This window comes from Schistocerca piceifrons, chromosome 2 (assembly GCF_021461385.2).
Source record: "Schistocerca piceifrons isolate TAMUIC-IGC-003096 chromosome 2, iqSchPice1.1, whole genome shotgun sequence".
Classification (NCBI taxonomy): domain Eukaryota; kingdom Metazoa; phylum Arthropoda; class Insecta; order Orthoptera; family Acrididae; genus Schistocerca; species Schistocerca piceifrons.
The window spans coordinates 643,410,275-643,435,595 of NC_060139.1; the positions used below are offsets into that span (position 1 = coordinate 643,410,275).

At 41.1% G+C, this 25,321-nt stretch overlaps 1 protein-coding gene across 1 annotated transcript in view; it reads right to left on the bottom strand.

Annotated features, from left to right (window-relative positions):
• LOC124775687 (Down syndrome cell adhesion molecule-like protein Dscam2) overlaps window positions 1–25,321 on the bottom strand; it is a 194,666-nt gene that overhangs the window by 103,121 nt on the left and 66,224 nt on the right. Inside the window, exons 11-12 of the mRNA XM_047250516.1 lie at window positions 15,565–15,582; window positions 15,068–15,166 (exon numbers count right to left, since the gene is read on the bottom strand). Coding sequence (XP_047106472.1) covers window positions 15,068–15,166; window positions 15,565–15,582 — 117 coding nt within the window. The remainder of the gene's footprint in view (window positions 1–15,067; window positions 15,167–15,564; window positions 15,583–25,321) is intronic.

Genomic DNA, 25,321 nt, shown 5'->3' on the forward strand with positions numbered 1-25,321 from the left:
GCAGTTGGGTACAAAATGTCAGGAAATCGTTTTCTATATTGACTATGACCTCTTAACCCAAAATTCTTACCTAAAGGGAACTTTTAATGTTTGCTATGTTATAGTTTATGCTAAGATGTATGCCACACTACAAATGCCTGATGATTATCTGATGCTTCAGACTATGCTGTACTGGAACTGAAGTTATACAATGATTACTTAACAATTTTGTGTAAAATGCCACTTTTTGCTGATTGACATACTAGTTTTGCTATGTAAGACTTTACACTAGGGACTGTGATGTATTGTGATGAATTGATGGTCTGATAACTATACTATGTTTCATATTTTTGAGGGGTTTGAACTGGACTGTTTTGTGTTTGTTTTCACTTTTAGGACTCATTTTCTGTAAACTCTCAGAGGGACACATGAATTTGGTATGTCATGTGCTCAGTGTGTACAGCTTTGGGCTGTTGTAGCACTATTTCTGTGTTCATTTTCTGTGCTGCTTCTTTTTTATTCTATCCTGACAATGACGGAAAGACATCAAGTAAAACAGAAGTGATTTCTGGTGTTCCCCAAGGTAGTGTTATACACTATGTGATCAAAATATCCGGACACTCCCAAAAACATACATTTTTCATATTAGGTGGACTGTGCTGCCACCTACTGCCAGGTACTCCATATCAGCCACCTCAGTAATCATTAGACATCATGAGAGAGCAGAATGGGGCACTCTGCAGAACTCATGGACTTCGAACATGGTCAGGTGATTGCGTGTCACTTGGGTCTTACGTCTGTATATGAGATTTCCACACTCCTAAACACCCCTAGGTCCACTGTTTCCAATGTAATAGTGAAGTGGATACGTGAAGGGACACATCCAGCCCAAAAGTGCACAGGCTGACCTCGTCTGTTGACTGACAGAGACCGTTGACAATTTAAGAGGGTCATAATGTGTAATAGCAGACATATATCCAGACCATCACACAGGAATTCCAAACTGCATCAGGATCCACTGCAAATACTATGATAGTTAGGTGGAAGGTGAGAAAACTTGGACTTCATGGTCGAGCGGCTGCTCATAAGCCACACATCATGCCAGTAAATGCCAAATGACGTCTCCCTTGGTGTAAGGAGGTAAACATTGGATGACTGAACGGTGGAAAAACGTTGTGTGAAATGACGAATCATGGTACACAATGTGTTGATCCTATGGCAGCGTGTGGGCATCACAAATTCTTGGTGAACGTCATCTCCCACTGTATGTAGTGCCAACAGTAAAATTCGGAGGTGGTGGTGTTATGGTGTGGTCGTGTTTTTCACCGTTATTTTGTATGGAGCTATCACAGCACAGGCCTAGATCAATGTTTTAAGTACCTTCTTGCTTCCCACTGTTGAAGAGCAATTGAGGATGGCAATTGCATCTTTCAACACAATCAAGCACCTTTTCATAATGCATGGCCTATGATGGAGAGGTTACATGACAATAACGTCCCTGTAATGGACTGACCTGCAAAGTCTTGATCTGAACCCTATAGAACACCTTTGGGATGTTTTGGAACAGCGACTTCAAGCCAGGCCTCACTGACTGACACTGATACCTCTCCTCAGTGCAACACTCCATGAAGAATTGGCTGCCATTCCCCAAGAAACCTTCCAGCACCTGATTGAACATAAGCCTGTGAGAGTGGAAGCTGTCATTAAGGCTAAGGATGGACCAACACCATATTGAATTCCAGCATTACCGACGGAGGGCACCACAAACCTGTAAGTCATTTTCAGTCAGCCATCCAGATATTTTTGATGATATAATGTAGGTCTTTTGCTATTACTTATCTATATAAATGGTTTGGGAGACAATCTGAGCAACTGTCTTAGGTTGTTTGCAGATGACACTTCCATTTATTGACTAGGAAAGTCATCAGAAGATCAAAACAAATTGCAAAACAATTTTGAAAAGATATATGTATGGTGTAAAAATTGAAAATTGACCATAAATAACAAAAAGTGTGTGGTCATCCACATGAGTGCTAAAAATAATCCACTAAACTTAGGTTACATGATAAATTAGTCAAATCTAAAGGTTGTAAATTCAACTAAATACCTAGGAATTACAATCACAAACTACTTAAATTGGGAGGTACACATATAAAAGTTGTGGGGAAGGCTAAACAAAGACTGCATTTTATTGACAGGACACTTAGAATATGTAACAGATCTACTAAGGAGACTTTTTACATTATGCTTGTCTGTGCTCTTTTAGAACACTGCTGTGTGGTGTGGGAACATTACTAGATAGGATTTATGGAGTACATTGAAAAAGTTCAAAGAAGGGCAGCATGTTTTGTATTATGGCAAAGAAGGGGAGAGAGTGTCACTGAAATGATACAGTATTTGGGATGGACATCATTAGAACAAACACTTTTTTCGGTGCGGAGGAATCTTCTCATGAAATTCCAGTCATCAACCTTATCCATCGAATGTGAAAATATTTTGTTGACACTGACCTACATAGGGAGAAATGCTCACCATGATAAAATAAGGGAACACAGAGCACATACAGAAAGACATAGGTATTCTTTCTTTCTGCCTGCTATACGAGATTGAAATAATAGAGAATTGTGAAGGTAGTTCGATCAACCCTCTGCCAGGCACTTAAATGTGATTTGCAGAATATCCATGGAGATGTAGATGTAGATGAAAGCTATCCCTTACTGTCAAACAATGGAAAATCCAGGATGGAAAGCAACAATACGAGAGAAGGAAAGTTGCGAAAGTTGCTACTCACCATATAGCGGAGATGCTGAGTTGCGATAGGCACAATAAAAAGATTCACACAATCATAGCTTTCAGCCATTAAGGCCTTTGTCAGCAGTAGATATACATACACACATGCACACACACTCATGCAAGTGCAACTTGCACACACGTCTGCATTCTCAGAGAGCTGAAACTATATTGCGAGCAGCACCACCAGCACATGATGGGAGTGGCGACTGGGTGGGGGTAAGGAGGAGGCTGGGATGGGGAGGGGGAGGGATAACATGGTGGGAGTGGCGGACAGTGAAGTGCTGCAGTTTAGACGGAGGGTAGGAGAGAAGGTGCGGAGGGGGAGGGGGTAAGTAGCGGAAAGGAGAGATATAAAAATAATAAAAAAAAGAAATTAAAAGACTGGGTGTGGTGGTGAAATGATGGCTGTGTAGTGCTGGAATGGGAACAGGGAAGGGGGCTGGATTGGTGAGGACAGTGACTAATGAAGGTTGAGGCCAGGAGGGTTACGGAAATGTAGCATGTATTACAGGGAAAGTTCCCACCTGTGCAGTTCAGAAAAGCTGGTGTCGATGGGAAGGATCCACATGGCACAGGCTGTGAAGCAGTCATTGAGATGAGGGGTATCATGTTTGGCAGCGTGTTCAGCTACAGGGTGGTCCACTTCTTTTTTGGCCACAGTTTGTTGGTGGCTGTTCATGTGGACAGACAGCTTGTTGGTTTTCATGCCTACATAGAATCAGCACGTTGGTTGCAACTTAGCTTGTAAATCACCTGACTGTTTTCACAGGTAGCCCTGCCTTTCTTGGGACAGGTGATGTTAGTGACCAGACTGAAGTAGGTGGTGCTAGGAGGATGTATCAGACAGGTCTTGCATCTAGGTCTATTACAGAAGTATGAGCCATGGAAGGATTCCTCTAGATGGCCCATAAACAGGTTAGCATTGGATGGTGCCATGTGGATGCCCATAGCCGTACCACAGATTTGTTTGTAGGTATTGCCTTCAAAGGAGAAGTAATTGTGGGTGAGGATATAGTTGGCCACGGAGACTAGGAAGGAGGTTGTTGGTATGGAATCCATAGGGCCTCTGGACAGGTAGTGTTCAATAGCACTAAGGCCATGGGCATTAGGAATGTTAGTGTACAGGGAGATTGCATCAATAGTGACGAGCAGGGCACTGTGTAATAAAGGGAAAGGAACTGTGGAGAGTCGGTCGAGGGAATGGTTGGCATCTTTTATATAGGAGAGCAGAGATTATCTCAGTGGGGGCACCGTAATTGGCCACAATGGGGCATCCTGGATGGTTGGGTTTATGGACTTTTGGAAGAATGTAGAAGGTGGGAGTGCGGGGATTAGTAGGGGTAAGTAGAGAGATCGACTCTGGGGAGAGGTTCTGGGATGGTCCTAAGGATTTGAGTAATGACTGGAGATCCTACTGGATTGCTGGAATGGGATCACTGTGGCATGGTTTGTAGGTGGAAGTATCTGACAGCTGATGAAGCCCTTCTGCCACATAATCCTTGCAGTTCAAAACTATGGTAGTGGATTCTTTGTCTGCAGGTAGGATGTGTTTTTCAGTTCTTTCTGCGGATGTAAGGTTAGTATGTATGTTGAGGGATTTGGGGAATGATGGTGAGGCAAGGTTCGAGGATAAGAAATTCTGGAAAGTTAACAGGAGGTGATTTGGAGGCAGTGGGGGTGGATCACAGTTGCATGGAGGAATGAACTGAGTTAGGCAAGGTTCAATATTGGTCTTTGGTTGAGTCTGATTGGTTGGGTTGGTGGCGAAAAAGTGTTTCCACTGTAGGGACCAGGAGAAGGAGAGAAGGTATTTAACTAGTCCTGAATGGTTGAATTTGGGAGTGGGGCAAAAGATGAGGCCTTTGGGAAGCACTGAAATTTCTGTGGGACTAAGGCTTCTGGAGGATAGGTTCATAATTGTGTTGCAGGTCTGTTTAGGTTTTGAGTTCTGTGTGGTGGTGGCAGGGAGTTTTGGAGGGTGGGGTAAGTGTAGTAGGTCTGCGAAACAGGGTTTGTCAGCTATGAGGGGGCGTGGGAGGTTCTTGTAGAAGTGGTGGACAGTGATACTCTGAGGTGGGAGTAGGAAGTGAGCAGGATGGAGAGTTTTTTGAGGTGGCGTTGTGCATGTTGCTCAAGATCCTGCAGGGCAAGAGTTTCAATGTGTGTTATGGGTTCCAGGAATTTGGGATTACATAGCTGGAGAATTTTGCGAATGGAGAGAAGGTACTGCAAGGAGGATTGGGCTTGGTTGGTATGGTTTTGTAGAAATATGTTGGTGAGGGCTAAGGATTGGCGGAATCTGAACAGGTGGAGGTCATTGTGGAAGCAGGGGTGCCAATCAGAGATGGGTAATTTGATGGTAAGGCCATTAGGGGGGATTTTATGAGCCAAGCAAAAACGCAGGAACAGTATGTGGGACTGTGCTCTGGCTAAGGATAAGGAAACTTTTCTGTATTGATGCAAATGGAAGGAGCAAAGATCCATGGTGGTGCAAAAATGCGAAAAAATACGTAAGAAAATAGAATTAAGTCCGAAAAATTAAACAAAAATACACCCAAATATGTGTGAAGAGTACGAAATGGATGCACAGGGGGAAAAAAGAGATGAAATCTGAGCAAGAAGACGATAGTGGAAGGCAAAAACTCACTAAAATTGGTGAAAAGTCACAAAGGTCAAAGTGGAGAATAACTAATCATTAATAAATATATGTCTATTACTGTGGGTAGCAGGTTTGAGGGCGGATAAGCGTAGAGAAGGAGGATGGCAGATGTGATTGGATGAGGTGGATTTAATGGGTGCAAACAGGGATAGAACAGAGAAAGTTTGGGGGGTGGGGAGGGGTTCATAGTTAGAGATGTAAGATCACATGGCACCGGAAAAGTGCGGGAGATAACACTCAAAAATACGGGAACTGACACTGGGAGCATGATCAGTTTGAAGGTATAGGCTTAATTGTATCGGTGGGAGTAATGTGGGACATAAGATGCTGCACCAACAATCAGCATGGTCTTGAGGCCGTCTGTTGCGCGTGGCTGAGTCCATTGATACAGTGTGGCTCATAAGTACAGCATGCAGTGTAGTTCGTAAGGCAACAAGAGAAACACAGGAAAGAAAAGAAAGAAGGATGGACATTGAGTATAAGGATGCCAAATAAAGTAGTTACAAAGGAAAACAGCACAGGGTTATGATCGAAGAAAAGCCGTCAGGAAAAATCAAACAATGGAAAATTCAGGATGGAATGTAACAATACAAGAGAAGGAAAGTTGCTACTCACTATATAATGGAGATGCTGAGTCATGATAGGCACAATAAAAAGATTCACACAGTCATAGCTTTCAGGCATTAAGGCTTTTGTCAGCAGTAGATACACATACACAAATGCACACACGCACACACACACTCATGCAAGTGCAACTTGCACACACGTCTGCAGTCTCAGAGAGCTGAAACTACACTGCGAGCATGTGAGAGTGGCAACTGGGTGAGGGTAAGGAGGAGGCTGGGGTGGGGAGGGGGAGGGATAGTATGGAGGGAGTGGTGGACAGTGAAGTGTTGCAGTTTAGACGGAGGGTAAGAGAGAAGGTGCGGAGGGGGGAGGGGGTAAGTAGCAGAAAAGAGAGAAATAAAAATGATAATAAAAAGAAATTAAAAGACTGGGTGTGATGGTGAAATGAGGGCTGTGTAGTGCTGGAATGGGAAGAGGGAGGAGGCTGGATGGGTGAGGACGTTGACTAATGAAGGTTGAGGCCAGGAGGGTTATGGGAACACGAGATGTATTGCAGGGAAATTTCCCACCTGCACAATTCAGAAAAGCTGGTGTTGGTGGGAAGCACCCATATGGCACAGGCCATGAAGCAGTCATTGAGATGAGGGGTATCATGTTTGGCAGCGTGTTCAGCTACAGGGTGGTCACCTTGTGTTTTGGCCATAGTTTGTCGGTGGCTGTTCACGCGGACAGAGAGCTTCCTACTCCCACCTCAGAGTACCACTGTCCACCACTTCTACAACAACCTCCAACCCTCCCCCACGCCCCCTCATAGCTGAAAAACCCTGTCTCGCAGACCTAATACACTTACCCCACCCTCCAAAACTACCTCCCACCACCACATCGAACTCAAAACCTAAACAGTCCTGCAACACAGTCATGAATGTTTCCTCCAGAAGCCTTAGTCCCACAGAAATATCAGTCCTTTCCAAAGGCCTCACCTTTTGCCCCACTCCCAAATTCAACAATGCAAGACTAGTTAAAGACTTTCTCTCCTTCTCCTGGTCCCTACAGAGGAAACCCTTTTTTGCCACCAACCTGACCAATCAGACTCAACCAAAGACCAATATTGAACCTTGCCTAACTCAGTTCACTCCTCCATCCAACTGTGATCCACCCCCACTGCCTCCAAACCACCCCCTCTTAACTTTCCAGAATTTCTTATCCTCGAACATTGCCTCACCATCATTCCCCAAATCCCTCAACATGCATACTAACCTTACATCCGCAGAAAGAACTGCAGTACACCATCTAAAAACAGATCCCGATCTTTAATCCTACCTGCAGACAAAGGTTCCACCACCGTAGTTTTGAACTGCAAGGATTATGTGGCAGAAGGGCTCTATCAGCTGTCAGATACTTCTGCCTACAAACCATGCCACAGTGATCCCATTCCAGCAATCCAGCAGGATCTCCAGTCACTACTCAAATCCTTAGGACCATCGCAGAACCTCTCCCCAGTGTCCATCTCTCTAGTTACTCCTACCACTCCCCACACTCCCACCTTCTACACGCTTCCTGAAGTCCATAAACCCAACCACCCAGGAGACCTCATTGTGGCTGGTTACTGTGCCTCCACTGAGAGAATCTCTGCTCTCATAGACCAACACCTTCAACCTTTTACCCAGAACCTATCCTCCTATATAAAAGATACTAACATTTTCTCAACCGACTCTCCACAGTTCCTTTCCCTTTACCACATGGTGCCCTGCTCGTCACTATTGATGCCACCTCCCTGTACACTAACATTCCTAATGCCCATGGCCTTAGTGCTATTAAACACTACTTTTCCAGATGCCCTATGGATTCCAAACCAACAACCTCCTTGCTAGTCTCCATGACCAACTGTATCCTCACCCACAATTACTTCTCCTTTGAAAGCGTTACCTACAAACAAATCCACAGTAAGGCTATGGGTGCCTGCATGGCACCATCCAATGCTAACCTATTCATGGGCCATCTAGAGGAATCCTTCCTAAAAACCCAGAATCCTAAACCCCTCACCTTGGTCAGATTCATTGATGACATCTTTTCTATCTGTATTGAAGGTGAGGACACCTTATTCACATTCCTCCAGAACCTCAACAACTTCTCCCCCATTTGCTTCACCTGGTCCTACTCAACCCAACAAGCCACCTTCCTAGATGTTGACCTCCACCTCAGAGATGGCTACATCAGTACCTCCGTCCATATCAAACCTACTAACCACCAGCAATGCCTCCACTTCGATAGCTGCCACCCGTTTCATACCAAGAAGTCCCTTCCGTACAGCCTAGCCACCCATGGTCATCACATCTGCAGTGATAAGCAGTCCCTCTCTAAATATATCGAGGGTCTCACTGAAGCCTTCAGTGACTGCAATTATCCTCCCATCCTTGTACAAAAACAAATCTCCCATGCCTTATCTCTCCAGTCTCCCACCACCTTCCAAAATCTCACAGTCCTGCCACAGAGGAGCATTCCCCTCATAACTCAGTACCATCTGGGACTGGAGCAACTGAATTACATTCTCTGACAGTGTTTCGATTACCTCTCGTTGTGCCCTGAAATGAGAAATGTCCTACCCACTATCCTTCCCACCCCTCCTACCGTGGTATTCTGCCGTCCACCAAACCTACACAATATACTTGTCCATCCTTACACAACCCCTGTTCCCAATCCTTTACCTAATGGCTCATAACCCAGTAATAGACTTAGATGCAAGACCTGTCCCATACATCCTCCTACCTCCACCTACTCCAGTTCGGTCACTAACATCACCTATCCCATGAAAGGCAGTGCTACCTGTGAAGACAGTCATGTGATTTACAAGCTAAGCTGCCACCACTGTGCTGCATTCTATGTAGGCATGACAACCAACAAGCTGTCTGTCCGCATGAATAGCCATCGACAAACTGTGGCCAAAAAAGAAGTGGACCACCTTGTAGCTGAACACACAGCCAACATGATACCCCTCATCTCAATGACTGCTTCAAGGCCTGTGCCATATGGATCCTTCCCTCCAACATGAGCTATTCTGAATTGCGCAGTTGGTAACTTTCCCTGCAATACATCCTATGTTCCCATAACCCTCCTGGCCTCAACCTTCGTTAGTCACCGTCGTCACCAATCCAGCCCCCCTCCCTGTTCCCATTCCAGCACTACACAGCCGTCATTTCACCTCCACACCCAGTCTTTTAATTTCTTTTTATTATTATTTTTATATCTCTCATTTCCGCTACTTACCCCCTCCCCCCTCCGCACCTTCTCTCCTACCCTCCGTCTAAACTGCAACACTTCACCGTCTGTCACTCCCACCATATTATCCCTTTTCTCCCTGCCCCAAACCCCTTCTCACCCCCACCCAGTCACCACTCCCATCATGCACTGGTGGTGCTGCTCGCAGTGTAGTTTCAGCTCTCTGAGACTGCAGACGTGTGTGCAAGTTGCGCTTGCATGAGTGTGTGTGTGTGCGCGTGTGTGCACGTGTGTCTACTGCTGACAAAGGCCTTAATGGCCGAAAGCTATGATTGTGTGAATCTTTTTATTGTGCCTATCACGACTCAGCATCTCTGCTAAATGGTGAGTAGCAACTTTCCTTGTCTCATATTGCTAACCCTTACTGTCATTGCTATCCGTTGTCTGTTCGTTTGAAGTCAGAAATTAGTTATGTTGTATTTTACTTTTGCTGATTCATACAGTATGAACTTACAGTTACTGCAGAATTCAAATGCATTATGTGTAATTACTGATTTATTTAGACAACTGTAATTGTATGAATGTTTGAGTATGTTGATATAATATGGTCACACAATGGTTAGACTATTTTCAAACATCACAGATAATTACTGAAAAGCAACCTGTAGCTTCTGAAGTTAATTCTACATTTGTATTTTCTTAATTATTATGTTTTTAGTAGAAGTGATAAATATTTTATACTGTGACTAATTTTTGTGTGCTATGTCAGTACATTTAATTACCTACTTGAGTTATACTTAAATAGTTATTATGCTTTATTTTGTGAAGTTTCAAAAATGATAAAGTCTGTAATGATAATACAGAGTCAACAGACTTCTGGTTTCTATAGTCATTTTGTAATAGTCATTCCATTAGTGGAGCAGATGTATTGTCCACCCTCATGGAAGTGTTCAATACATAGAGCAGCTTTTACTAATTATGCCATCCATACTTCATGAGGTTCATTAAGTATTGAAAAAGGAGGAAAATGTTGTGCAAAGTGAGGCTATATAAAATTACAAAGAAACACTCAAGCAGTACTCAAGAATGAGTCACACTATTGTTGTCTATGTGGTCTCCTTTATACATGAGCCATCCATCCGTAGAATTCTCCCAAAAAACAGATGTCAACCATTGCTTTACCTTCTACTGCCCTCACATGCTTACATATTTAAGCAAGATGACTACGTCAAGCAGCACAATAATAATGTTGTATTAGAACTTTATGGGTTTGTTTTTCCTTGTCATCTGCATTAACTTAATTTTTTTTTTTTTGCGTTTACAGCAAGCTGCAATTTATCTTACCAACTATAAATTTTGTCTAAGTCATCTTGCTCCCTCTTACAGTCACACAGTGATACATAATCAGACACTATGACATCTGCAGCAAAAATCTTCAGATTGCTACTCACCTTGTCTGTCAGATCATTTGTGTGTGTAGAGGATAGATGTGGTCCTATCACAGTGACCTGATCCACCTCTGACAATACCCTTGCTCTCATGAACACTTGCCATCAAGCACACTCACATATCTGGGGACCTAGCCTGTGTGGTTGGACCTTCGTTAACAGTCTGTAGTGGGGTACCGTATCAAACACTTTCCAGAAATCTAGGAATATGGAATCTGCTTGTTGTCCTTCATCCATGACTTGCAGGATATCATGCAAGAAATCCACAAACTGAGTTTCACATAAGCTACAGTTTCTAAATCCATGCTGACTTATGGACAGAAGCTTTTCTGTCTCAAGGAAATATATTATATTTGAATTCAGAATTCATTCAAGAATTCTCCTGATGACCATTGTTAAGGATATATTCTGTTATTTTGTGGGTCTGTTCTTTTATCCTTCTTATATGATGAGTCACCTGAACATCTATCAATACAAACCTTGCCCATAAGTTCTCTGTGTCTGTCATATTGGAAATAAAATGGACTTTCTACTGTTCTCATGATAAATACAAGCTAAGTAAGGGACCAGTGCCATAGAGTACACAATGTAAAACCAAACTGGAATTCCATTCAGACCTGGTGACACATTTGTTTTCAACTCTTTCATATGATGCTCTCGGGTGTGTGAAGGTCAAATGATGTTATGTTTGCATGATCCTCCTGCATGAATGATTTCTTTAAACATGAAAATTAAGACTTCAGCTTTTGTTTTGCTGTCATCTGTTGCCACATAAGATTGATCAACAAGCGACTGAAAAGAAGCTTTCAGTCCACTTACTGATTTTATGCAGGACCAGAATTTTTCTTGGCAAGGTGTAATGGTGGAAGTAGTTGCATGATTCACATACTGATCATTTTACAGGTGCACGAATTTCCACTAACTTTTGTCTGTCATCATTTGCTCATTTGGCTTTGAACCAAGAGTGCAACAGTCTCTGTATCCTCAGCATTTTCCAAATTTTGTTCTTAAACCACAGTGCGTCTTTTCTGCCTTAATCCACTTATTCAACATGTACACTCTTCAGAGCATGATTTACAATCAATACAAACCTTGCCCATAAGTCCTCTGTGTCCATCATGTTGGAAATAAATTAAGTCCATTCACTGTCTGGGTGAAACGCAAAAATACTCTCATAGCCTTCATGATGGATTTATTAACTTTAAAAATCATCGCCGTTATGATGACATTGTGATCACAAGCCCTGTCTCTATATTCCCAGTATGATAAGGTCAGGGCTGTTGTAGCTACAGCGTCTAATGTACTTTGATTCTGTGTGAGTTGTTGAACTAGCTGCTCAGGACAGTTTCCAGAAAATGTGTTCAAAATTATTTCACAAGACTGCCCATACCAATTTTAATGAACCAATAGACATCCCAGTTTGTACTTGGTAAGTTAAAGTCATCTCCAAATAACACTGCACGCTGTGGTTACTCCACACTATTAAGTGTAGACTTCCTTTGAACGATTCTAAAAATCTCAGAGTGGAACAGGGTGGCTGGTAAAAGCTTCTGATAATTAACTTGAATTCAGCTCAACCTGTTACTTGTTTCCCGATAACTTCAAAGTTACACTCATTTTTGACTTCAGTAACCACAACAAATCTCTTCCTAAGGAGTCTAATCTGTCTATCTGATATAGGTTCTATGCTTTATTAAATATTTTGCAGCTATCTGCTATGGGTTTCAGCCAGATCTTATTTCCAATAATAATTCAAGTGTGACAGCTGTACTTGGTGATAATAAATTCAGGAACTATGTTATGAATAATTTATCAATTTACTGTTAAAATTTTGATAGTCACAGTAACTTTACTTTGTACATGATTTGATTTCACTCTCTGCAAACCAACTGGTCAGCCATCATAAGAGGACCTCAAACTATCTTATAGCCTAAAAAATCTCCCAAGTGCACAGTACAAGTACTCTCCCATCTGAATAGCTGCTTCTTTTGTGTAGTGTACCCCTGATCTATCAAGAGGAATTCTTCAATTCTCCATCCAACAACACAGCCAAGACCAACACAGAATCGACGGAGCCTTTTGTTGAGACCCTGCCCTTGGCTCCAAACCAAAAGACCCTGATCAACTCTGGGAATGATGCCACAAATTGCAAGCTTTGGTTGCACTTCACAAGTGCAACCAACAGTATTCATCACTTCCACCAGCACCCTGTATGAACTGAGGATGGCCTCACTGTGGTGATTCTGTATTAGGTGACAGTACTAGTACAAGACACTGTGGTGCATTATGCTAACTACTTAAGCCCCATCTTATTCTACTATTTGCTCCTGTGAACATGGATGCATTATGCAGGCCTTGGAGTCACTCACGTCCACCTAGAAAGTATTTACTGAGGTTAACGAAGGCTATGTTAGCCTGATGTACTCGATGATGCCCTTTAGCTACAGTGTCTAATGTATTGTCCTAAGAAATACCAAATTAAGATCAGTCTGAAGATGCCTAAACAAGGTGAAATGCATAGTTGATAAATAAAAAAAACTAAAATTGCAACCAACACTGTTTTCAACTAATACAGTTAAACACTGGTTTGCTGAGTCATGCCACAGATGGGTTAGAAGGCTTTCTTTAGTTTAGTGAAAGCTTGAGTGAGAAATTCTTCTCATGCTTCATTAGATACTAGTGTCCTTTTTTCTTTTCTTTCAGAGCAGCTGTCCCATACTCAACTGATTTTTTTTCATTTATTCATTTTTTAAATCTCATCCTCAAGACACCTGTGGTTTGTTTCCTCTTTTTGCTTTCCTTTCACATTCTTCCTCATAAGCAATATAATTTGCATATGCTTGCTGTCCATGCCTAATGAGCTGGAATTCAATGGGCAGAGGGAGAAAATGGGGGTATTATCCCAAAAGATCAACTCAGAGTTGAAACACTCTAAAAATCTTTCGGTCACCACTGCCTTGTGTTCTTCTAGTGTGTGCTCCATGTCCACATTTTTGTGGGAAAATATAAGAGAAGCATTTACAAGTTTTGAAACATTTGGATATTTTTAACTCTATGGATGATGAGTCTCATTTTGAGATGTGCTGTTTTCAGTAACTGTCAATATCTTTGTTATTTATGGTGGAGTCATCTGCAGAACCTTCCACTTGTCTAATAAGTAGTCTTGCCAAAGGTCAAACAACATAATTTTTGCAACCTTTAACATGTCACTGCAGCTTCTGCTCTTTATTCTTTCTATAGGGTCTAAAGACCTAAAACATTTTAGTAGTGCACTTGATAAGCACATCTTTTTCATTACATTTGCAAGCTAAGATGTAATGTTTTTGGGTATTCTTTAGAAACCACAACTTATCACATACTTCCAGTTTACTAAGCTCTTTGATTACTTGCTCACTAGTAATTAGTTGTTCAAGAGGAAGCATATTATCCAATATAAAGAATTCATTACGAAGAATTTCAGGAATACTCTCAATTGTTCTCAAAGTAGAAACTTTCAACACATGCGGCAAAAAGGTTTGAAGTATGTTTTCAATATATGACTGAAACTTGTGAATCAAAGGTGTTTGGCTTTGAAAATGCTTTGCGGACTTACTAAATAATCCTGTAGATGAAATTATGAAATGGAATACTGCTTTCGATGGAGATTTTTTTTTTTTTTTTAGTGGTACAATTACTTTATAGAGTTATATGCTTAAGGAAGTAATACAGAATACCACCCCCCTGTTCCAAAATCCTGCTGACTGAAGTTCCAGAAGTCTTAAGTGGTATCATACATTATGTTTACAAAGCTGTGATATCCAAAAATAAGAAAATGAATATAAAGGAGACAATGACCTTTCATAATGAATTGTTATTGAGAGGTGGAGGACAACTATCCATCCCAGTATTATGAATGGATGGTGTAGCAAATTACATCTAATGTAGTGAATAATAATGAGTGATTCTGCCCCCCTTCCCCTTCCCCTGTCATGGTCTCCCTTCATCTCTCTCTCTCTCTCTCTCTCTCTCTCTCTCTCTCTCTCTCTCTCTGTCTCTCTCTACCTCACCCAGGCCTGGATGTGCACACAGACTGCCATTTGTAGACATGCACTGTATGTTACAGAACTTCATGGTTAATGATAACTTTCTAAAGAAATGCACCTTGATTTGTGTAATTCATTCATGTTTCATTTAGAACATATAACTGAATACTGTTACAGTAATACAAACTCCTTTAAGATGAGATAGCCATTAACAGCAACCATGTTCTACATCCTGGAGGACCTCCTCACTATGGATAAATTCGAGTGAAAGTAAATCTAATTTAATCTAATTGCATTGCAGAAACCAAAATTATGAAGAAAAGGTGTTAGTAGATAAAAAAAAAATAATTGTACTAAGCACATCCAAATAGTTGTATACTTACCCTGAACCGTATTTGTGGTTGACAGTGAGGACTTCCAGGACAATGAAATGCTAGAGACTGTTGACTTTGACACTTCAAAGTCTGTCGGTGCTAAGGGAACTGGAAAGTGAAGAAAATTATGTGATGTATTTTTGCTTGTAAGAGAAATATACAATGCAAAAACTACAAAGCAATAGAAAATATATATGCTTGTGAGGCAAACATACTTCAATATTTTTTAAACAAAAGCAGAAAACTACTTCACCTTGCTATGATTGAGTCAGTAATTGAACTAATTATTATTTTTGAATATATAATTAATTTAAATGCATGTAAATACTTTCAGTTATGACTGTAAAAGTGGACAAGTTCACTAATATTTACCTTAAGTGAGCACAAATTTTCATAGCTTTGTTTTGGTCCCTCTGTCCAGCTTTCACTGATTTTATTTGCCACACATAATTATGATAATTCTGTAATATAATTAATTAAGATAACTGATAGTCTATATCACTTACTGCCTTTGTTCCTGCTCTCTTAAGAAGGCATGTAATGAAACAATGAATTTAGAATATTATAGAACCAGGTTTAAAAAACCATAACCACAGTTTTCTTAATGAAATGTCATATCTAAAGACTAACATATGAACACTTGAAATTCTGTAAGTCAGTCTTTCGCCACTGACACCATGTAGAAAATGGCTGTAGTTCACAAATTGTTTAGAAGTATAGTTCTCTAGTCATTTCAATCACTGTTTCATCAATCTGAAAACAAATTCAGGAAAATAACAATCAAAGATTTCACTGAAATAGAAGAACATAACCATACCTAGAGAAAATATAATTCATGGTAGGGTGACAGCAGCATGAAAGAAATGATACTGTGTCCCAGCATTTTGGATACAGAAGTTTCTTTCTCTAATATCAACTACACAGAAAAAGGGAAATAAGAAAAAATGGTGTTAATGAGAAAAGACAGCCACTAACAATCCTATACTGATTGAGGTACACTAGTTGTGGACTTACTGCAATTCATGAAGTTTATAACATTGTTACATGCAGGACAGTCACTTAGTTGCTATAATAGTGAAGGGAAAGTCAAATGATGCTAACTGCTGACTGATCATTTGATTGTTTCATAATTCAGCCAAGTATTTCAGTCAGATGAAATAACTAAAGGAAACTAGTCTCTATGGTCATACCAGCTATATGAATGTTTTCACTCATTCCCTGTGTCTGAGTGTTTTCAGTTAATGTGATACCGAGCAAAGTGATGCAGTGGTTTGCACACTGGACTCACATTCGGGAGGATGATAGTTCAATCCTGCATCCGGTCATCCTGATTTAGGTTTTCCATGATTTCCCTAAATTGCTTCATGCAAATGCTGGGATGGTTCCTTTGAAAGGGCATGGCCAACTTCCCCACCCTTCCCTAATATGATGGGACCAACAACCTCACTGTTTGGTCCCTTACCCAAAATTAACCAACCAACCAACTTAAAGTGACACAGCCAAATGACACACATCTCTGACTCTTACATTATGGCAATTATATGAATGTTTTCAGTCAGTCTAAGGGTAGTAAACTTTTTAAAAGACAAATATTGTATCTTCTTTTAAGGGGAAGTGAATAAAGAGTATATTTCTAAAAGTGAAGTATATTTGAAATTATATTGACTGCCATGAGCGAAATGAGTAAACTGCTGCTCAAAGCCATATTAAGTGGTTCATACATTTGGATTGATCATCTAATTTGTAGTCCATCTGTATCATCGAAACTTAAAAAAAATTTCTTAGTGGGAATCTGCAAGATATCTTGTAACTAGTTTACAGAGTAGAAAACTCAACTCAGTGCCAGCTATGAGGTAATTTGTTGTCAACAGTTGCCAGCTTTGATATTTTGAAACATGTTCAACAATATGATCCATGCCTTTGTTGTAACTGTGTCACTAGTTGTTCCGACTGATGTTTATTGCTATCTATGTTCTTTTTAAAATGCCTAGTGATACGAGAAAACTAAGTGATGTAGAACTTGAACAGTTACCTAACATGAGTGAATCAGAATGGGACAAGTTCATGGACAAATTCTCAGATGGTGGAAGTCTCCACAACACATCTGCATGTGAGCATTTAAGTGAGGATCCTGGTGCAGACAACAGTGAGTGCAATGAAGGAGATGAGCAGGTTGGCCCAAAAGCAAGCACTACAAATAACAGTGGTGAATGGCATGAGATTCAAGATCCACCAGTATTTGTGTTCAACAGGGTTGTGGGACTAAAACTATATTTAAAAAGTTTTGGCATCAATGCACTTGTTGATTTGTTTCTTTCCAAAGACTCATTATGTGAACACACAAATTTATATGCAAGCCAGAAAGTAGATACACATGGGAGGAGAAGATCAACTAGCCTCTCAAGGTGGTGGGATACAGATGTCATGGAAAGGGATGTATTTCTGGAGCTGTTGCTGTAAATGGGATATTATTGTTTTCCATCAACAGAATATTACTGGAGTACAAGTTCTTTTTAAAGTGTCATGTTCTGGAGATTTGTTATGAGTAGAAATAGAGTCTCAGGACAAATAACTGCAATACAGTGATCAACTCTACAAAATTAGACCACTTTTGGATCATCTCAATGCCATCATGAGCAATAATTATGTTTCAGATAAGAATCTCTGCTTTAATGAATCAATGATTTTTTTTTGGCATGGCTGTCTGTTTTTTAGGCAGTATACCATGAACAAGAAATGCAAGTATGGTGTAAAACTTTATGAACTCTGTGAATCTAATGGTATGGTTCTCAAAATAAAAATCTACTGTAGCAAGTCACAGGAGAAGCTGCATCTGAAGTTGTTTTATACCTGATGGAAGTTTTCTTGAACAAAGTATATGTAGTTCATATGGACAATTTTCATAGTTCTGTATCACTTACAAAACCTATGTGCATGAAACATTATGTAACAACAGAAAAGGAAACCCAAAATTTATAGTTACTATGAAACTGAAGGAAGCTCAGATGACATGGAAAAGAAATGACCATGTCATTGTTTGCAAATGGAAGGACAAAAGGAAAGTCCTGGCCATTTCTAATATGTTCTGTGCCAAAATAGAGGAAGTTCACAATCAAAATGGCAAAGTTGCCTTGAAACCAAACATAGTCAGAGACTACAACAATGGTACTTTTGTGAAAGCAAGACAGCTCTTTGTGTGGAAGAATGTTTTAAGATGTATCATCAATAAAAAATAATAATAATAATAATAAAGTAAATCTTTATTTTCATTGCCAATATTATGATAAGGAAAGTTGCTACTCACCATATAGCAGAGATAACAAAAAGACTCTCACAACTAAAGTTTCGGCTATTGGCCTTTGACAACAACACACACACACACACACACACACACACACACACACACACACAGAGTGGTTTCAGTTGCGTGAGACTGCAGCCATGTGCGTGAGTTGCATATTGCATATGTGTGTGTGTGTGTGTGTGTGTGTGTGTGTGTGTGTGTGTGTGTGTGTGTGTGTTGTGTGTGTGTGTCTGCCAATGGCTGAAAGCTTTAGTTGTGAGAGTCATTTTGTTGTGCCTATCTGTGACTCAGCATCTCTGCTATATGGTGTGTAGTAACTTTTGTTCTCATAATATTGTTACATTCCATCCTGGATTTTCTATTGCTTGATCTTATTTTCATTACCATTAGAAACACATAGTAAACATTTTACCTGTAAAGCTAGAATATTTGTATGAACTTTTGTATGCACTTTTCTGTCAGTTTACTCCAGGAGTGAAAAAAAATTCTGTTCCATCATGCCCAAAAGCTTTATTATACCTGCCCCTGATATCCAAGATCTGTAAATTGCATGTATTTGCTACGAATTTTTTTGTATCTGAATTTACACAGAAACTTGTTTTCTATGAGTTCACTCATGGTGGACGCTGGCAGCCACGTCATCAGGTATGAGATAAATTGTAGTTGGCAGTCAACATGTTAAATATGAATTTTTCATACTTCTGACATAATGTTTTGTTTGATTTAAAAGATTAATACCTGATGCTACATTGTTGTTGCTGTTGTGGTCTTCAGTCCAGAGACTGGTTTGATGCAGCTCTCCATGCTACTCTATCCCGTGCAAGCTTCTTCATCTCCCAGTACCTACTGCTACACCCTTCTGAATCTGCTTAGTGTATTCATCTCTTGGTCTCCCTCTATGATTTTTACCCTCCACGCTGCCCTCCAATACTAAATTGGTGAGCCCTTGATGCCTCAGAACATGTCCTACCAACAGATCCCTTCTTCTAGTCAAGTTGCGCCACAAATTTCTCTTCTCTCCAATTCTATTCAATACCTCCCCATTAGTTATGTGATCTACCCATCTAATCTTCAGCGTTCTTCTGTAGCACCACATTTCGAAAGCTTCTATTCTCTTCTTGTCTAAACTATTTATCATCCACGTTTCACTTCCATACATGGCTACACTCCATACAAATACTTTCAGAAACGACTTCCTGACACTTAAATCTATACTCCATGTTAAAAAATTTCTCTTCTTCAGAATCGCTTTCCTTGCCATTGCCAGTCTACATTTTATATCCTCTCTACTTCAACCATCATCAGTTATTTTGCTCCACAAATAGCAAAACTCAGTTACTGCATTAAGCCTATCATTTCCTAATCTAATTCCAGCAGCATCGCCTGATTTAATTTGACTACATTCTATTACCCTCATTTTGCTTTTGTTGATGATCATCTTATATCCTCCTTTCAAGACACTGTCCATTCCATTCAGCTGTTCTTCCAGGTCCTTTGCTGTCTCTGACAGAATTACAATGTCATCGGCGAACCTCAAAGTTTTTATTTCTTCTCCATGGATTTTAATTCCTACTCCAAATTTTTCTTTTGTTTCGTTTACTGCTTGCTTAATACACAGATTGAATAACATTGGGGATATGCTAAAACCCTGTCTCACTCCCTTCCCCACCACAGCTTCCCTTTCATGCCCCTTGACTCTTATAACTGCCATCTGGTTTCTGTACAAATTGTAAATAGCCTTTCGCTCCCTGTATTTTACCCCTGCCACCTTCAGAATTTGAAAGAGAGTATTCCAGTCAACATTGTCAAAATCTTTCTCTAAGTCTACAAATGCTAGAAACATAGGTTTGTCTTTCCTTAATCTGTTTTCTAAGATAAGTCATAGGGTCAGTATTGCCTCATGTGTTCCAACATTTCTACGGAATCCAAGCTAATAATAATGACATGTGACGAGGGCCTCCCATCAGGTAGACCCTTTGCCTGGTGCAAGTCTTTCGATCTGATGCCACTCGAGCAACTTGTGCGTCAATGGGGATAAAATGATGATGATTAGGACAACACAACACCCAGTCCGTGAGCGGAGAAAATCTCCGACCCGGCTGGTAGTCGAACCCGGGACCTTAGCTACCAGGGGCACACAGAATCCAAGCTGATCTTCCCCAAGGTTGGCTTCTACCAGTTTTTCCATTTGTCTGTAAAGAATTCGTGTTAGTATTTTGCAGCCGTGGCTTATTAAACTGATAGTTCGGTAATTTTCACATCTGTCAACACCTGCTTTCTTTGGGATTGGAATTATTATATTCTTCTTGAGGTCTGAGAGTATTTCACCTGTCTCATACATCTTGCTCACCAGATGCTAGAGTTTTGTTAGGACTGGCTCTCCCACGGCTGTCAGTAGTTCTAATGGAATGTTATCTACTCCCGGGTCCTTGTTTCGCCTTAGGTTTTTCAGTGCTCTGTCGAACTCTTCACGCAGTATCATACCTCCTATTTCATCTTCATCTACATTCTCTTCCATTTCTATAAGATTGTCCTCAAGAACATTGTTTACACCCTCTATATACTCCTTCCACCTTACTGCTTTCCCTTCTTTGCTTAGAACTGGGTTTCCATCTGAGCTCTTGATATTCATGCAAGTGGTTCTCTTTTCTCCAAAGGTCTCTTTAATTTTCCTGTATGCAGTATCTATCTTACCCCTAGTGATATGTGCCTCTACATCCTTACATTTGTCCTCTAGCCATCCCTGCTTAGCCATTTTGCACTTCCAGTCAATCTCATTTTTGAGACATTTGTATTCCTTTTTGCCTGCTTCATTTACTGCATTTTTATATTTTCTCCTTTCTTCAATTAAATTCAGTATCTCTTCTGTTACCCAAGGGTTTCTATTAGCCCTCGTCATTTTACCTACTTGATCCTCTGCTACCTTCACTATTTCATCTCTCAGAGCTACCCATTCTTCTTCAACTGTATTTCTTTCCCCCATTCTTGTCAATCATTCCCTAATGCTCTCCCTGAAGTTCTCTACAACCTATGGTTCTTTCAGTTTATCCAGGTCCCATCTCCTCAAATTCCCACATTTTTGCACTTTCGTCAGTTTGAATCTACAGTTCATAACCAATAGATTGTGGCCAGAGTCCACATCTGCCCCTTAAAATGTCTTACAATTTAAAAACTGGTTCCTAAATCTCTGTCTGACCGTTATATAATCTATTTGAAACTTGTCAGTATCTCCAGGCTTATTCCATGTATACAACCTTCTTTTATGATTCTTGAACCAAGTATTAGCTATGATTAAGTTATGCTCTGTGCAAAATTCTACCAGGCGGCTTCCTCTTTCATTCCTTAACCCCATTCCATATTCACCTACTATGTTTCCTTCTCTTCCTTTTCCTACTATCGAGTTCCAGTCACCTATGACAATTAAATTTTCACCTCCCTTCACTATCTGAATAATTTCTTTTACCTCATCATACATTTCATCACTCTCTTCATCATCTGCGAAGCTAGTTGGCATATAAACTTGTACTACCATGGTAGGTGTGGGCTTCGTATCTATCTTGGCCACAATAATGCAGTCACTATGTTTGTAGTAGCTTACCTGCATTCCTATTTTCCTATTCATTATTAAACCTACTCCTGCATTACCCCTATTTGATTTTGTGTTTACAACCCTGTAGTCCCTGACCAGAAGTCTTGTTTCTCCTTCCACCGAACTTCACTAATTCCCACTATATCTAACTATGACCTATCCATTTCCCTTTTTAAATTTTCTAATCTACCTGCCTGATTAAGGGATCTGACATTCCACGCTTCGATCCGTAGAACGCCACCTGAGTACTCCCCGCCCGGAGATCCAAATGGGGGATTATTTTACCTCCGGAATATTTTACCCAAGAGGATGCCATTATCATTTAACCATACAGTAAAGCTGCATGCCCTTGGGAAAAATTATTGCCATAGTTGCCCCTTGCTTTCAGCTGTTCGGAGTACCAGCACAGCAAGGCCGTTTTGGTTAATGTTACAAGTCCAGATCAGTCAATCATCCAGACTGTTGCCCCTGCAACTACTGAAAAGGCTGCTGCCCCTCTTCAGGAACCACACGTTTGTCTGGCCTCTCAACAGATACCCCACCGTTTTGGTTGCACCTACGGTACGGCTATCTTTATCACTGAGGCACACAAGCCTCCCCATCAACGGCAAGGTCCATGGTTCATGCTACATTATAAATTTACACACTCCTGGAAATTGAAATAAGAACACCATGAATTCATTGTCCCAGGAAGGGGAAACTTTATTGACACATTCCTGGGGTCAGATACATCACATGATCACACTGACAGAACCACAGGCACATAGACACAGGCAACAGAGCATGCACAATGTCGGCACTAGTACAGTGTATATCCACCTTTCGCAGCAATGCAGGCTGCTATTCTCCCATGGAGACGATCGTAGAGATGCTGGATGTAGTCCTGTGGAACGGCTTGCCATCCCATTTCCACCTGGTGCCTCAGTTGGACCAGCGTTTGTGCTGGACGTGCAGATCGCGTGAGACGACGCTTCATCCAGTCCCAAACATGCTCAATGGGGGACAGATCCGGAGATCTTGCTGGCCAGGGTAGTTGACGTACACCTTCTAGAGCACGTTGGGTGGCACGGGATACATGCGGACGTGCATAGTCCTGTTGGAACAGCAAGTTCCCTTGCCGGTCTAGGAATGGTAGAACGATGGGTTCGATGACGGTTTGGATGTACCGTGCACTATTCAGTGTCCCCTCGATGATCACCAGTGGTGTACGGCCAGTGTAGGAGATCGCTCCCCACACCATGATGCCGGGTGTTGGCCCTGTGTGCCTCGGTTGTATGCAGTCCTGATTGCGGCGCTCACCTGCACGGCGCCAAACACGCATACAACCATCATTGGCACCAAGGCAGAAGCGACTCTCATCGCTGAAGACGACACGTCTCCATTCGTCCCTCCATTCACGCCTGTCGCGACACCACTGGAGGCGGGCTGCACGATGTTGGGGCGTGAGCGGAAGACGGCCTAACGGTGTGCGGGACCGTAGCCCAGCTTCATGGAGACGGTTGCGAATGGTCCTCGCCGATACCCCAGGAGCAACAGTGTCCCTAATTTGCTGGGAAGTGGCGGTGCGGTCCCCTACGGCACTGCATAGGATCCTATGGTCTTGGCGTACATCCGTGCGTCCTTGCGGTCCGGTCCCAGGTCGACGGGCACGTGCACCTTCCACCGACAACTGGCGACAACATTGATGTACTGTGGAGACCTCACGCCCCACGTGTTGAGCAATTCGGCGGTACGTCCACCCGGCCTCCCGCATGCCCACTATACGCCCTCGCTCAAAGTCCGTCAACTGCACATACGGTTCACGTCCACGCTGTCGCGGCATGCTACCAGTGTTAAAGACTGTGATGGAGCTCCGTATGCCACGGCAAACTGGCTGACACTGACGGCGGCGGTGCACAAATGCTGCGCAGCTAGCGCCATTCGACGGCCAACACCATGGTTCCTGGTGTGTCCGCAGTGCCGTGCGTGTGATCATTGCTTGTACAGCCCTCTCGCAGTGTCCGGAGCAAGTATGGTGGGTCTGACACACCGGTGTCAATGTGTTCTTTTTTCCATTTCCAGGAGTGTATTTAAATAAATGTATAATTACTTTTTTATTTAAATTTATTGAAGCTCTGCCTCTTTATTCTTGTTGTTTTGTACCCATCACTGGTAACCCTATGTCAGTAAATGCTGAGGACATGGGGAAAGAAAGTCACATTTTTTTTAAAAATTGGTTATTTAATCGCATACATCACTTGTTAGAAGAATTTTTTGTGAGGAATACTTGTCATGATTCATCAAGTTTTTTGAATTTCTTTAATTACTATAGTTTCATAATATGAATCATTCTTGGAGATACTGTGTATCACATTATATTTATGTTGAGGATCACTTTTTATCCATTTATATGTTATCTTCCATTCTCACACTACTGAGCATTTTGGAATTTTAATTCAGACACAAGAAAATGTCTATCCATAAATACAGACAAGAAACTGAGGAAAAAGCTACTTATTGGCACCCCATAAAAAGCAATTATCAGGACACCAATAACAGTGATGACAGGAAATAACAGAGAGCAATCAACAATAACAATTTAACAAAGGCAAAATGACTGAGTCTTTACACTTAGAACTGAATGCACCAGACTGTGTTGCTCCAACAGGCTAATTTTATCAAAACAAATGAATGAATGAATAGTCCAACTGATACAGTAAAGCTTCAACAGATTGTATCAACTGGTTTCATTGGGTTGCTCACGCAGACTGGTTTCACTCAAAAGAAAGAATGAATAATTCAGCTGCCGGCCATTGTGTCCGAGCAGTTCTAGGCGCTTCAGTCCAGAGCTGCGCTGTTGCTGAGGTTGCACGTTTGAATCCCGACTCGAGCATGGATGTGTGTGATGTCCTTAGGTTAGTTAGGTTTAAGTAGTTCTAAGTCTAGGGGACTGATGGCCTCAGATGTTAAGTCCCATAGTGCTCAAAGCCATTTGAACCATTTGAATAATTCAGCCAGAATGTAAAACTACAACAGAATAAATCAGTTATTTTCCAGCAACTGACTGAATCAGTTGTTTTCATTCAGCTGTTCCCATCACTGTGCAGCAGTATTTAATGGTAATACAAACTCTGAGTCATACATGTGGCAAAAAAAAAAAAAAAAAAAAAAAAAAAAAAAAAAAAAAAAAAAAAAAAAAAAAAAAAAAAATAAGTGAGGGATAATAGCGTACCCACACAGAATAGTGCACACATTAAACAGGACTTATTATATGAGATTTCCTGAACAACAGTAGCTCATTACACATAATGATGAAAAAAAAATGCAATATATCCTACAGACCAAGGCAAGAGGACTGCAGACCAGCTCACTCCAAAACAGGCAATAAAAA